The sequence below is a fragment of the Aptenodytes forsteri genome, unplaced genomic scaffold (assembly GCF_000699145.1).
Source record: "Aptenodytes forsteri isolate BGI_AS27 unplaced genomic scaffold, ASM69914v1 Scaffold445, whole genome shotgun sequence".
NCBI lineage: Eukaryota > Metazoa > Chordata > Aves > Sphenisciformes > Spheniscidae > Aptenodytes > Aptenodytes forsteri.
Window position 1 is genome coordinate 119,145 of NW_008794421.1, and position 12,553 is coordinate 131,697.

The 12,553-nt window shown below is 37.7% G+C and overlaps 1 protein-coding gene across 1 annotated transcript in view; it reads left to right on the forward strand.

Moving 5' to 3' along the window:
- Window positions 1-12,553, forward strand: part of MUC2 (mucin 2, oligomeric mucus/gel-forming) — a 53,310-nt gene that overhangs the window by 17,973 nt on the left and 22,784 nt on the right. The window contains exons 19-31 of the mRNA XM_009289465.1: window positions 27-178; window positions 636-774; window positions 1,350-1,460; window positions 1,765-1,944; window positions 3,015-3,254; window positions 5,222-5,378; window positions 6,436-6,564; window positions 8,465-8,612; window positions 9,484-9,527; window positions 10,084-10,281; window positions 10,664-10,693; window positions 11,054-11,551; window positions 12,451-12,543. Of these exons, the coding sequence (XP_009287740.1) occupies window positions 27-178; window positions 636-774; window positions 1,350-1,460; window positions 1,765-1,944; window positions 3,015-3,254; window positions 5,222-5,378; window positions 6,436-6,564; window positions 8,465-8,612; window positions 9,484-9,527; window positions 10,084-10,281; window positions 10,664-10,693; window positions 11,054-11,551; window positions 12,451-12,543 (2,119 nt within the window). The remainder of the gene's footprint in view (window positions 1-26; window positions 179-635; window positions 775-1,349; window positions 1,461-1,764; window positions 1,945-3,014; window positions 3,255-5,221; window positions 5,379-6,435; window positions 6,565-8,464; window positions 8,613-9,483; window positions 9,528-10,083; window positions 10,282-10,663; window positions 10,694-11,053; window positions 11,552-12,450; window positions 12,544-12,553) is intronic.

Genomic DNA, 12,553 nt, shown 5'->3' on the forward strand with positions numbered 1-12,553 from the left:
TAACAATTTCTCCTTATATTCCTTAGTTCCAGGCAGAGTGTGTCTCAGGCTGTGTGTGTCCTGAAGACCTATTTGATGATGGGAAAGGGGGCTGTGTTGAGGAGAAGGACTGCCCATGCATTCATAACAACCAGTGGTATTCTCCTGGACAGAAGATAACAGTGGACTGCAACACCTGGTAAGTTATAATTTTGTACTCTCTTCTAGAATATATTCTATGCAGTGAATTAATAGTCATGTTAAGTACAGGCTTATGTACTACAGTGACTGACATAGCTGCAAGTATAAACCTTCGTTTTCAGGCATAATTTTTTCTATCTGAGGAAATACAGATTGTGCTGAAAATATTGGAGTAATAGCTACCTCTGTTTTCAGTAGGCATCACTTATTGGGAAAGTGCACTCATTTTTTAAATATAAATGCTATCAGATTAAAAAATGTAGCTGGCCAGAGTTAAAAATCATGTTATAGGCTTAAAAACAGGCTAAACTATTGAAGCTGAGCCTTAAGACACTGAAATGGGTATTGTGTACATTATCACATTGTATCAGGTAGCTGCTTGGTTTGTTCTGCAGTTTTCCAGACAGCACACTCTTGGTGCAATCTGAAAATTCAACTCTTCTGCTCTCTTCTAGTACCTGCCAAAAAGGGGTTTGGAGCTGCACTGAATATGTGTGCTATGGGACTTGTATGATATATGGAAGTGGCCATTATATCACCTTTGATGGAAAATTCTATGACTTTGATGGGAGTTGTGAATATGCGGCTACTCAGGTAATGCTTATTGGGGGGGCTGAAATGGCATCCAATTGCCTTGAAGATCTACTTTCCTCTTTGGTTTTGTCATTCCTTATTGCCTGCCATCACTGTTCCTGAGGTGTTTACACATTCTGCCAAGACAAATTCTGTATTTTCAGTGCAGGCAAGCTGTGTGAATGTTGGGGTTTTTTTCTGATAAAAAAAAAATGGTCATAAATTGTATGTAACAGGACTATTTTATATTGAGAGCTAACAGCTCATTATCAGTTGTGAAATAAATCAAAATTTTAAGTTTACAAAACAAAGATATTTCTATTTAAAGATATATTCCTCATTTTGTTTTATTGGCCCACTTGTTTCACAGGTTTTGCCACACATGAGACTGTATTAGCAGTTTATATGTATGCAGAGATGTATGTGTATATGTTCATGCATCTGTAAAAATATATGTATGTAGGATTTCACATATGAAGCAGCAGTAACAATTTATAAATTGTGGAGATTTAAATAATAGTAATAATTATGAGACTGAAGTAAAAATTAAATATTCTACCTAATTTTCTTATGCTGCTTTTTTCCTTTTTCAATAGGATTTTTGTGGCGACAAAAATTCCAGCAGCTCATTCAGTATCATCACAGAGAATGTCCCTTGTGGAACTACAGGAGTCACCTGCTCAAAAGCTATTAAAATGTTTCTAGGGGTGAGTAATGATACTCAGTGAGTATATATCGATATTCAAGTATTTCAAAAAAAGTAATGCTCCAAAGCCACATCCCTAAAAGCAGCTATTACAAGTAAAGGTTAGAGGCCCTTTCAAATTAATCTGTAAAGGTGTAGATTCTCAAGTACTGAAACCTCTCTCAACGGTGTTACACCACTTTCTGTCACCTTGGAAAGTCATCCCAGACTTTGAGCTACTGGTTTCAGAAAGAGTTGTATTGTTATGAGCATCTAATATTTTATCTCATCATAAAAGTTACAATATTTCTCTTTTTATCTTTCAGAAAACAGAACTGAAATTGGAGAACAAAGATTATAAAGAAATTCAGCGAGATATTGGTGATGATGTGCATTATTGGAACAGGACAGTAGGCCTCTACCTCGTTATTGAGGCTAGCAATGGTGTGATGCTTATCTGGGATAAGAAGACTACTGTTTTCATCAAGTTGACCCCTGATTACAAAGTTAGGACCTGTCTGTCTTTTTCTGAAGTAGTAGTATGAATAGATAAATGAGATAAGGAAACATAAATGTTCTTTTATTCTGACTCCGTGTTTAATTCCTATATCCTTTGCACATTGATGATTAGCTTGCATTATTACTACCAGAGCTTGCAGAGGTGCTACTGGAGTTCCTTACAGTCCATCACAATGCATTGCAGAGGATGCATAGCATATGATTGCAATAAAGCTAAATGTCTAAGGCATTCTGAGTTTGGAAATATTAAAAGCCAAGCACCCAAAGTAATTTAGGGGATGCAAACTGTACGTGTTCTGTACATGCACTGTACATGCATGTACATGACTCTACATGTACTTGGAAACCTGCATGGAATCTCAGCCCTGAGTTAAAACCAAACTCCCTATGCAATGCATAGAGATGGTTCTGATTTCTGAAAATCAGCATGCTGAATTATAGAGTACTGAATTCATTGGGCTGATTGAGGAGGTGTGGGGTTGTATAAACAGGGACATACTGTTGCCTGAGGGGGCTGATGTACCTTAAATAACACTACCAAAAATTCACTGTTGTGGGTAAGTTGTTAAATTCTTTCTTTCGAGAAAAATGAGTCACTGTCATTTTTTTTCCATGGATGAAGAAATGGTGTTCATTATGTTAGAAGCTTTTAATAAAAACAGTTTGGAGCAGAATTAAATTCCCTCAGGTTTATATTAATAGCTGAGTTATGATAAATTGAGAAGAATGAAAAATAAATTAATTCTTCTCAGCTGAAAGAGGCTTAGCCACTCTTTAGTGTTTTAAGTTGGATGAAGGGCTACCACAGAGACATGGAAATACACTAGATATCATTTGTTTCAAGTAAGGAAGACATGGCAGCTGAATAGTTTGCTGAGTACATAGACAAATAAAGGTTTAATTTTTGTACAAATGATTCGGAAGTAAAGATGAAAATATGTCATTTACACAGAGAATCAGTTGTCCTTTTTAATGTCAATGTTTTTCTCTTACTTTGCTAAAGTCTCACTTCCATGGTACATTTAAAAGCTGTGGATATGTTAATTTTCTTTTCCAGGGCAAAGTGTGTGGTCTGTGTGGCAACTTTGATGACAAGTCTAACAACGACTTTACAACAAGGAGTGGGCTGCAGGAGACTAATGCTCTGAAGTTTGGGAATTCCTGGAAACAGTCTTCCATGTGCCCAGATGTCACACAAGAGATTAAGCCCTGTGATGTGAAACCACATCGGAAGTCCTGGGCAGAGAAAGAATGCAGCATCATCCGGAGTGAAGTCTTTAAAATTTGTCACTCCAAGGTTTGTAGAGGGCAGTAAGTGATGGGACAGCACAGTGCATTTCTGTTACTGCAGAAGCAGAGAGATCATCAGAAATGAATGAAGAGATGGTTAAATAGAGTGATCTTCAATTAAGTCATCAGTACAGCTACAGGTGTCAGCACATTTCAGCTAGCCTTAGTCAAAGAAGTTTGAGTATCTGTGGCAACAGGACTGTGACAGTAGTGGTGCCAGCCATGGTTGTACAAGCCCATATTCATCACCATAGTTTCATTGCTACTGCTGTGCAAGCTAGCTTCATAAATCTAGCCTGAATAGGTCTGTGTGTGCTGCAGTTGCACCATCTCTTGTTGAGACACTGTCAATACTGTAAGTTCTGAAAGGCCTTGCGATCATCAGACCCATTTTCTGACAGAAATGCATACTATACTTGAAAGGTGGCTGTTGAAGACACCACTGCTCCTTATAATATTCAACCCACAGAAGGGATCTTCTTGGAAACCACCGACATTGCGCAGTTTAGACAGGCTTAGCTGCTAGTACTGTGCCTCCAAATTGTCATAGCAAACACTATGTCAGGCCCACAGCTTCCAGAGCACAGTGCACAGAGAACACTTCTCTCTATTTCTTGTCTCTTTCCTGAAGTATGGTAATATTAACAACAGTTTGTTCTTAACTTACAGTGGAAAAGTCACAAAGAGTTAATTTAATTGACTTAGAATCATAGAATCATAGAATCATTTAGGTTAGAAAAGACCTTTAAGATCATCAAGTCCAACCATTAACCTAGCATTGCCAAGTCCACCACTAAACCATGTCCCTAAGCACCATGTCTACATGTCTTTTAAATGCCTTCAGGGATGGTGACTCAACCGCTTCCCTGGGCAGCCTCTTCCAATGCTTGACAACTCTTTCAGTGAAGAAATTTTTCCTCATGTCCAATCTAAACCTCCCCTGGCCATTTCCTTTTGTCCTATCACTTGTTACTTGGGAGAAGAGACCAACACCCACCTCGCTACAACCTCCTTTCAGGTAGTTGTAGAGAGCGATGAGGTCTCCCCTCAGCCTCCTTTTCTCCAGGCTAAACAACCCCAGTTCCCTCAGCCGCTCCTCATAAGACTTGTGCTCTAGACCCCTCACCAGCTTCATTGCCCTTCTTTGGACGTGCTCCAGCACCTCAATGTCCTTCTTGTAGTGAGGGGTCCAAAACTGCACACAGTATTCGAGGTGCGGCCTCACCAGTGCCGAGTACAGGGGCACGATCACTTCCCTACTCCTGCTGGCCACACTATTTCTAATACAAGCCAGGATGCTATTGGCCTTCTTGGCCACCTGGGCACACTGCCGGCTCATATTCAGCCAGCTGTCGCCCAACACCCCCAGGTCCTTTTCCGCCAGGCAGCTTTCCAGCCACTCTTCTCCAAGCCTATAGCGTTGCATGGGGTTGTTCAATATGTGTTTCTCTGTTGATTCCTTCAGCAGCTAAAATCCAGTCTAAGTTTCTTTTCTTGCAGTCCCAAGCAAAAAAGTGGAAATGTTTTGCTAATGTGTCATTAGATAAACTCAAAAAACTGGCAAGCACAAAATTCTCTGCTTTATATTTGCTGTGAAGTGCAACCTTTCTGATATTGCTCACCGCTTGGTTGGCAAAGCTTGCTGGAAGACAAGACTTCATTGGCACCAATCCAACTTGGTTTTGAGAGCAGTAAAATGGAAATCTGTTAGAAAATGTGGGCACTGCCAAGGACTCCTATTTTATTGTTTCAGTCATAGCAAATTATGAAGGTATGATATTACTTTAAGTCTATTATTATCCAAAATACATTAAAGCAGCTTCAAGCCTATAATGTTTGTCTGTGATTTGGTAATTCTTAGAAACAGTCTCATTCCTGCCCAGCTCAATTCCCATGTCTCAAGAGATCTCTCAAGCTTACTAGTTTGAAAACTAATTTAGAGATGAACTGGGGCAACATTTCTTTCCCCAACAGGTGGACCCAATTCCTTTCTATGAAGCTTGTGTTCATGATGCCTGTTCTTGTGACAGTGGTGGAGATTGTGAGTGCTTCTGTTCTGCAGTTGCTGCATATGCTCAAGAATGTACCAAGGCTCAGGCCTGTGTTTTCTGGAGAACTCCTGATATATGCCGTGAGTAACAGTTAAACACAACTGTATCTTTCTGGCTACTATCAGAAAGCCTATCAAATAAATCATTAATACTATCACTGCAAGGTTGTGCTGGCTATGCAATGTAATTTATTTTCATGGCATATCAGGGAACAAACAGAATGAGTAAATTTGTATATTTCAATTATCTTTTATTCAGCCTGGCTTTTCCTCCTTTTCCTTTTCCCTTTCCCTTTCCCTTTTTTCCCTTTCTTTCCCTTTCTTTCCCTTTCTTTTTCTTGTTTTATTTTTAACTTGATTAAGTCAAATCAGCCAGTTTTACTTTTTGTCAGACTGCCATGCTGGGTGTTAGCCCTGTAGCTTTATACAGCTGCTCTGAGATCTCAGTCCACCAACTAGAGCTCCATATGCAATGCAGGTGCCTCCTAGAACCACAACTGTGTTTTTGAATTATTGTGGTTGCAGGCTTGAAAACAAGCCAAGTACATGTAGGTGGAAACTTAGATGAGTTAAGGCTAGTTCAAGTCATCCTTCCATTTTGCTTGATAATTGGTGAACTGCAACTCCTCTTTATCTTTCTCCTCTCTTTTTTTCAAATTATTCAGAATTTGATTTTAGCAAAAGTATATAGAAGTACTGCTGTGTAGATGAACCTAATCAATACTAAGTATATTAAGTAGTGTCCATTAGTGGTGCTTATGCTCATACCAGTATATCATAAAATAATGTAAAATAATATTTAAATTAATATTTCCCCAAAAAATGCTCAAAACAAAATTTTGAGATTCTAAGTAGCAGAAAGTAAAATATTTTAATTTTAAAAATTCATTCTGATTTGGATTAAGGCTAGAGTGTTTAATATGAAATTCTTGGGCCCAAAGTTTTGGTCAGAGTTTTGACCCCAAATTTTGATGTACCCTATGTTTAAGTATAGTAGAAGAAAGTCCAGGTCCTATACCTCAAGAGAAATTTCGCTAGCTTAACATGTAGATTCATTTAGCTTGTACCTTTAAAGACCTGATCAGAGCTGCATTCTGGCAACCATCTTTTTAATTAGCTTTTCTTTTTTTCTCATCAGCGATATTTTGTGACTACTACAACCCTCGTAATGAGTGTGACTGGCACTATGAGCCTTCTGGCAGTAATGTCATGACCTGCAGGATGATTAATAATGTCAGCACCAACTTTTCAGTACCATACCTGGAAGGTAATAAATTCCTTGACATTTTTGTATTTTATTTCATATAACTTTGTCCAGGTATCATTTAATGAATATGGAATGGTCAGTCAGCTTGACAAGATGCTCCTAAATCTGTTATGTTGAATTTGTCTCCAGTCTTACATAAATGTTTCCTATAATGTAATTTATTATTTATTAACATCAGTGGGTGATAGTTACATTGCTGTCAGCCATAAAACTAGGTCTCTGCTTGGATAATATTCTGAAACATGCAAGATTATTACACCTTTGTTATTTTGCATCTCATCCTAAGGGCATTTCAAGAGAAGGAAAACATTTTACGTGTCAAAGAAGCAAGTTACTGATAGTTGGGATTTTTTTAACCTCATCATTCTTCATGCATCAAATCCATCTTGACCTTATCAGATTAATGTGCAGCATACTCCTATCTTTACAGTGGAAAATATCTTTGATATTAGACACACTGATGCTGCTATATATTGGATTCTTAACGGAGACCACAAAATATTGTCAGAGGGCTACTGGGGGCTACCTCCATTTTTAGTGTATTTCATTTATAGTTTTTTGTTTAGGCTTTAAGACCAAGATATGAGGCTAAAACAGGTTATTCTGCATTCCATCCCACTTACAGGATACACAAGCCATTTAAATCCCATTGAACTCTTCAAAGTATGTAGAGATATGATATTAGTAGGTGAAAGTCTTTGTGCTTAATAACTGAAAAGGAATTTCACGTTATGGGGACTGCAACGATCCAAGAATGTGAATGACTTTACAAATATCTTCTGTTTTACCACATGATAAAGTTCGAAAAAACAGCCACGTTTTTGGCCACACAATCATTTTGGTCTGGACTGGAAACAGTTGTCTCAGGTTTAGGGATTGGAAAGAACTGCCCAGAGTTTGACTTTGCTATTTTAATCCTTGAACTGCTGGAAAGAAAAAAAAATAAACCCAAAAAACCCTAACCAAAATATTAAAAAAAAAAGTTAACTCTGTTTTGAAATAGATTGTCTTAGATTATTAGAAAGATTTGGAAAGTGTCAGAAGGCATATTATTATATATCCAATTATCTTTCTAAATTATTTTTGTTTTTTATCTTCAGTGGAAATATAGAACACAACTTTTGTTAGGACATCTTTAGTACAGTCTGGCAGTGTGAAGTGACTTTTAAGTACCAGTTAATTACATGGTCATTCAGTTTATAGGCTATTTACAACTCCAATCAGTATAAAGAGGACTTTATGTAATTAAGAATTTGGACTTTATGAGAGTTTATTTGAAAGTAGGACACAATAATTTTTTAAAAGTGTATTTACATGAAAAATGCAATGAGAATTGACAGACGTTTAATCCCTTGCAGGTGGGGTTTGGGTCACTGGCCAAGGGTACAGAAAAATGCAGATAAATTATCTGTTTGGGGTCGAGATACCTGGTCTATTAAAGGCACATAAACAAGGTCTAGTGTTCCAATAAATGTAGTGAAAAACCTTTTGTTAATTAATCCACTTCCATATTCTTCACAAAAGTATTATTGATATAGTGATCACATTTCAATATCTGTAGAAAAATTGGGCTGTTTCTTTGTCTTAAAATTACTAGCTGCCCATAGAAATTAATATAAATTAGGGGTTTCTCCAAGATCTTGAACTAGAAAAAAACAACTTCCCTAGTTTTCATGACTAAACTTATTTAATCCTCCTCACCCCAGTATTATCAATGAGAATTGTTTGATTTAAGTCTTTTGTAAAGAATAATTGTCCAAGGATTAATTTGAATTGGAAATTTTTTATTTCTTTCACTATGCTTGGTTTAGTGAGAATCATTTACTTTCAGAAGGTATCATTGAGTTAACTCTTTATACTTTTTCTTCATCCTGTATACTGTTCTACTTGTCATCAACAGGTTGCTACCCCAGATGCCCTAAGGACAAGCCTGTTTATAATGAAGAGACAAAGGAATGTGTGCCTGAAGATCAATGTTGGTGTTACATCAATGGAATACCTTTTGTCCCTGGGAATGAAATACCCACAGAAGACAACTGTACAAAATGGTATATAAAAAATGCAAAAACATTTGCAGTAATTCAGGAAAGAATTTATGTATGCTGAGCCCCTAATTTACTTTACTAGGCCTCAAGCAAATAGAGATGCAACTTCAGCTGAAGAGCTGGTATATTCTAGCATTTACCTATACAAATCAGAGGAACAATGCCGTTTATTCCAGTTGAGACTTAAACTCAAAAAATGCTGCACTTACAATACGTATAGATTTTAAACTTTTCATTCACAATTTTCCAAACCTATAAAATCCAGATTTCAGGTGGATAGTGTCGTTATAGTAAGTGTATTATCAAATTCATTAAATATACTCTTCGAAGTGTCATAAATGATATAATGGCATGAAACCTGGGTGTGTCTCTAGAACAACCTTTTGATTCTCATGGCTCTTTGGGAAGAGAGTGGCTACTCTGCCCTGCATTCTCACTTAAAACTGCGATTTTAAAATCACTGTAGTCTGAAATGATCTGTACTAGCCCTGATAGAGATAGTTGAGTCCTAACTGCTCATTCCTAGGACCTTACTAATGATAGCACTGACATCTATGACTCCTCAGAGGCAAAAAAATACTGATCTAGCTATAAGTTCATTGCTCTGAAAAACAGTTGTTATTATTACACTATTGCAACTTGCAACACAAAGTGGTTCATGATAGTTTTAAGATGTTGTACTTAAAGAATGAAAGTGATGACAGTTTGAATGAAATAATGTTAGGCAATATTGCAAAATATTACACCCAGAAAAATATCCAGTAGTATGAATGAAGATCAAGTGACAAATTTCTATGTTTTTGTGCTCTTGGCACTGCTAACAGGTGCCATAAAACATCTGCAACATTTTGATTTTTGAAAATTTTGCTTTTAGTTTCTGTGACCCCTCAGGATCCATACAGTGTACACCAATCCCAGGTAAATAACATTTGGGTTTTTCTACAAATAAAAAGAAAAAAATGCATGGAACTGCTATGTCTGTCTCTACAAAAGACTTAGTACTGATTTGGAATAATTCTTTCCAGTGCAAGTGAAAGTTGTGGCCAACGAAAATTGGGCAGCACTTTTGTTGAACCTTGCTGTTAGTACTTCTTGTTCAACCTTTTTCTCATGTCCCTTTATTCTTTATTCCCATGTCCCATATCCAAACTAGTGGATTTCACTACTCCCAGAACATGTAGTATTATAGAAAAGTGTCAGATAGTAAATTGTAGTTGTTATTTCTCTCAGAACATTTTAAAACCTGGTTTGTAAGTCTGTTCTTCCAAGCGTTTTATGCAGGGCTTTATTAAATATGCTTTAATGATCCTCTAAATGTAAAGATAAATTAGTGTGATGTATTAGATCTAAGCTCCATGTATAGCTCTGAAAGGAGCATGCATGATTCATGTAAATGCTTACTTGTCCGTAAGTATTTTGCCTTTGTCTCTTACCTGGTAGTAGAAAAATTGCACAGTAAAGCTCTTTCTTGCAGGGTGTCCTTGTGTCATCAATGGAACGCATTATAAAGTGGGTGAACCTGTGGCACAAATACAGGATGGCAACATATGTATAACATACGTTTGTGCAGAAAATGGTTCTATAGTTGTTGGAAGTACTTATCCTTGTCCAACATCTACTTCACCTACAACCATTTCAACCTCCTTTCCTACCAGTACTCTTACCACCACAGGTAAATCTTCAACAGAGATGCACATCTAAAAATTATTTTCTTTAAGAAAAATACTTTAAAGATAGAATGTACAAGTATACGGGCTTATAGTTGACACAGAGTGATACTTATGAATAGTTTTATCACACTACACTAAGAAAGATTTTTAACACTTTTAACACTCAAAGAGAGTTGATCTACTTCTCATGGAAGAAATTGTAACTATAAATGTACAGGGTGCCTGCCTAATTCTGAAAAACATGTTAGCATCTCAATATCCTGCTGGGATAGTAGAAATTGTCTCAGTAGTCTCAGCAAAAAAATATAATTAAGGTATTTAAAACTACTATTATTTTTTTTCTAAAGCTTGCAGATGATAGAGTAATCTTTTTTTCTATTTCAGTTACCACTACAAGCCCTCCAGTAACTACAAGTAAGTTTTAAATAGAAAACTACGTTGTTAAAAAATGTCAAATGAACATTCTAAGAAAGAGTAAATTAAAGACGGCCACTACAGAAATATATATTTAAAACAAAAATAAATAATTTTTTAAAATAACCAAAATGTGGTAAGTATAGTGAGAAGAAAGACCTTTAAAGGCTTCAGCTTGGTGATTTAATTTTGATGCAAAGCTTCCTGTTGAAAAACGTGGTAATACAGAACCAATTTCAGAACTCTCTTCTCTTAGAAAAATAACAAGTTGCAATGCATTGCTCTAGTTCTTAATGGAATAGAATACAAAATCAATCTTCTCAGAATGTTCTCTGTAAGAAATTCTGTCTTTTCTTGCAGCTCCATGCTTTGGATTAATCTGTAATTGGACTGAATGGTTTGATGTTAGTAAACCTGAAGAATATGGCGGTGACTATGAAACCTACGATGCAATAAGAAGTGAACATGGAAACAAAATATGTGAAGCTCCTGACAGAATTGAATGCAGGGCTAAAGATAGGACCGATGTGAGCTTAGAGGAACTTGGACAGAAAGTAGAGTGTAATGTTACATACGGACTAATCTGTAAAAATGAGGAGCAAGATGCAACTCTGTGGCAACTTTGCTATAATTATGAAATCAGGGTAAACTGTTGTGAGTGGCATGAAATTTCTTGTGAGACTACAAGTACACTGAGTCCAACACCAACTGCAACTTCAACCACCACCAGCACAACAGTACCCATCACGACTACAGCCAGGCAGCCAACAACACTTACCACCATGCCCATACCCACCCCAACCATCACAAGCGAATTCACACCATCAGTCACCACCCCAGTAACTTCAACCTCTCCAGGTATTTGGCAGACCAATACTCTCTGCTCTTGCTTTGCCACAGGAGAAATAAAGGGCCGTCAGCTATTAAAGGCCTGTCATCTCCATAGCAGATATTGAGCTGGCAGGAAGTCTTGCTTATGCTGGTTTGGAGCTCTATTCTTCTGCTGGAAAGAAGATTCCCAGAAGGACCCCTTGTGTGAGATTAGAGTAGGCCTTGATTTAGAGTACCATCATTTTAGGCATTGTCTATGTGGGGCTGTGCAGAATTCCTTCCCTTTCTCCTCCTGCTTTTCCTGTCAGTGCTAACGTTTGCCTGTAGTTATAGATCTAGGAAGGAAGGATTCCACTGGCAGGCTTTCGGGAACAGTTTCAGTTGGCAGGCTGCCACTTGCTGTGAACTGTGGTCTTTGGCTGCTGAGATCCACTAGTACTCTGTGAACCTTTTCATCAGGCTGACATTGCACCAAAGGGAAATTACATGGCAATCAAGGCAGGAACATATTCCTGTGCATATTTCCTTCCCAGACCACAACTTCCCCTCTCAGTTCTTACTCCATGAGATAGCGAGGTGTTCTAAGTAATAATGCGCAGATAGAAAACCTCACAGAGCCTTACTCCTCCTCATGTCTTACCTATTGGTATGTATTTTCGATTTAGTGAAAAGCACATTACAGCGACATCCCTAGTCTCTTTGCTAGGAAAGGATTGTCATGACCCTGTCTGTGCATTGATTTGGAACAGGTCTACCTTCTGGGGCTGGAAAGGAAGGCCTAGTGATATAGACCTTTACTGTGATAAGAGTGGGTTGACCGCTATGGGTTTCAGGCAGCTGCCTAACACATAACTTCTGTTCAGTGCATGTTGTGTCCCACTCATGCATCTTGCATCTGTTTTCTCTGTCCCTGCTGTTTCTAACAGCCCCACCTTCGTCCACAGTGAGCACAGTGTCCCTTCCACCCACACGGACAACTATTCCCACGCCAACACCATCGGAGCCTCCCAGCACCACCCCCACCACCAC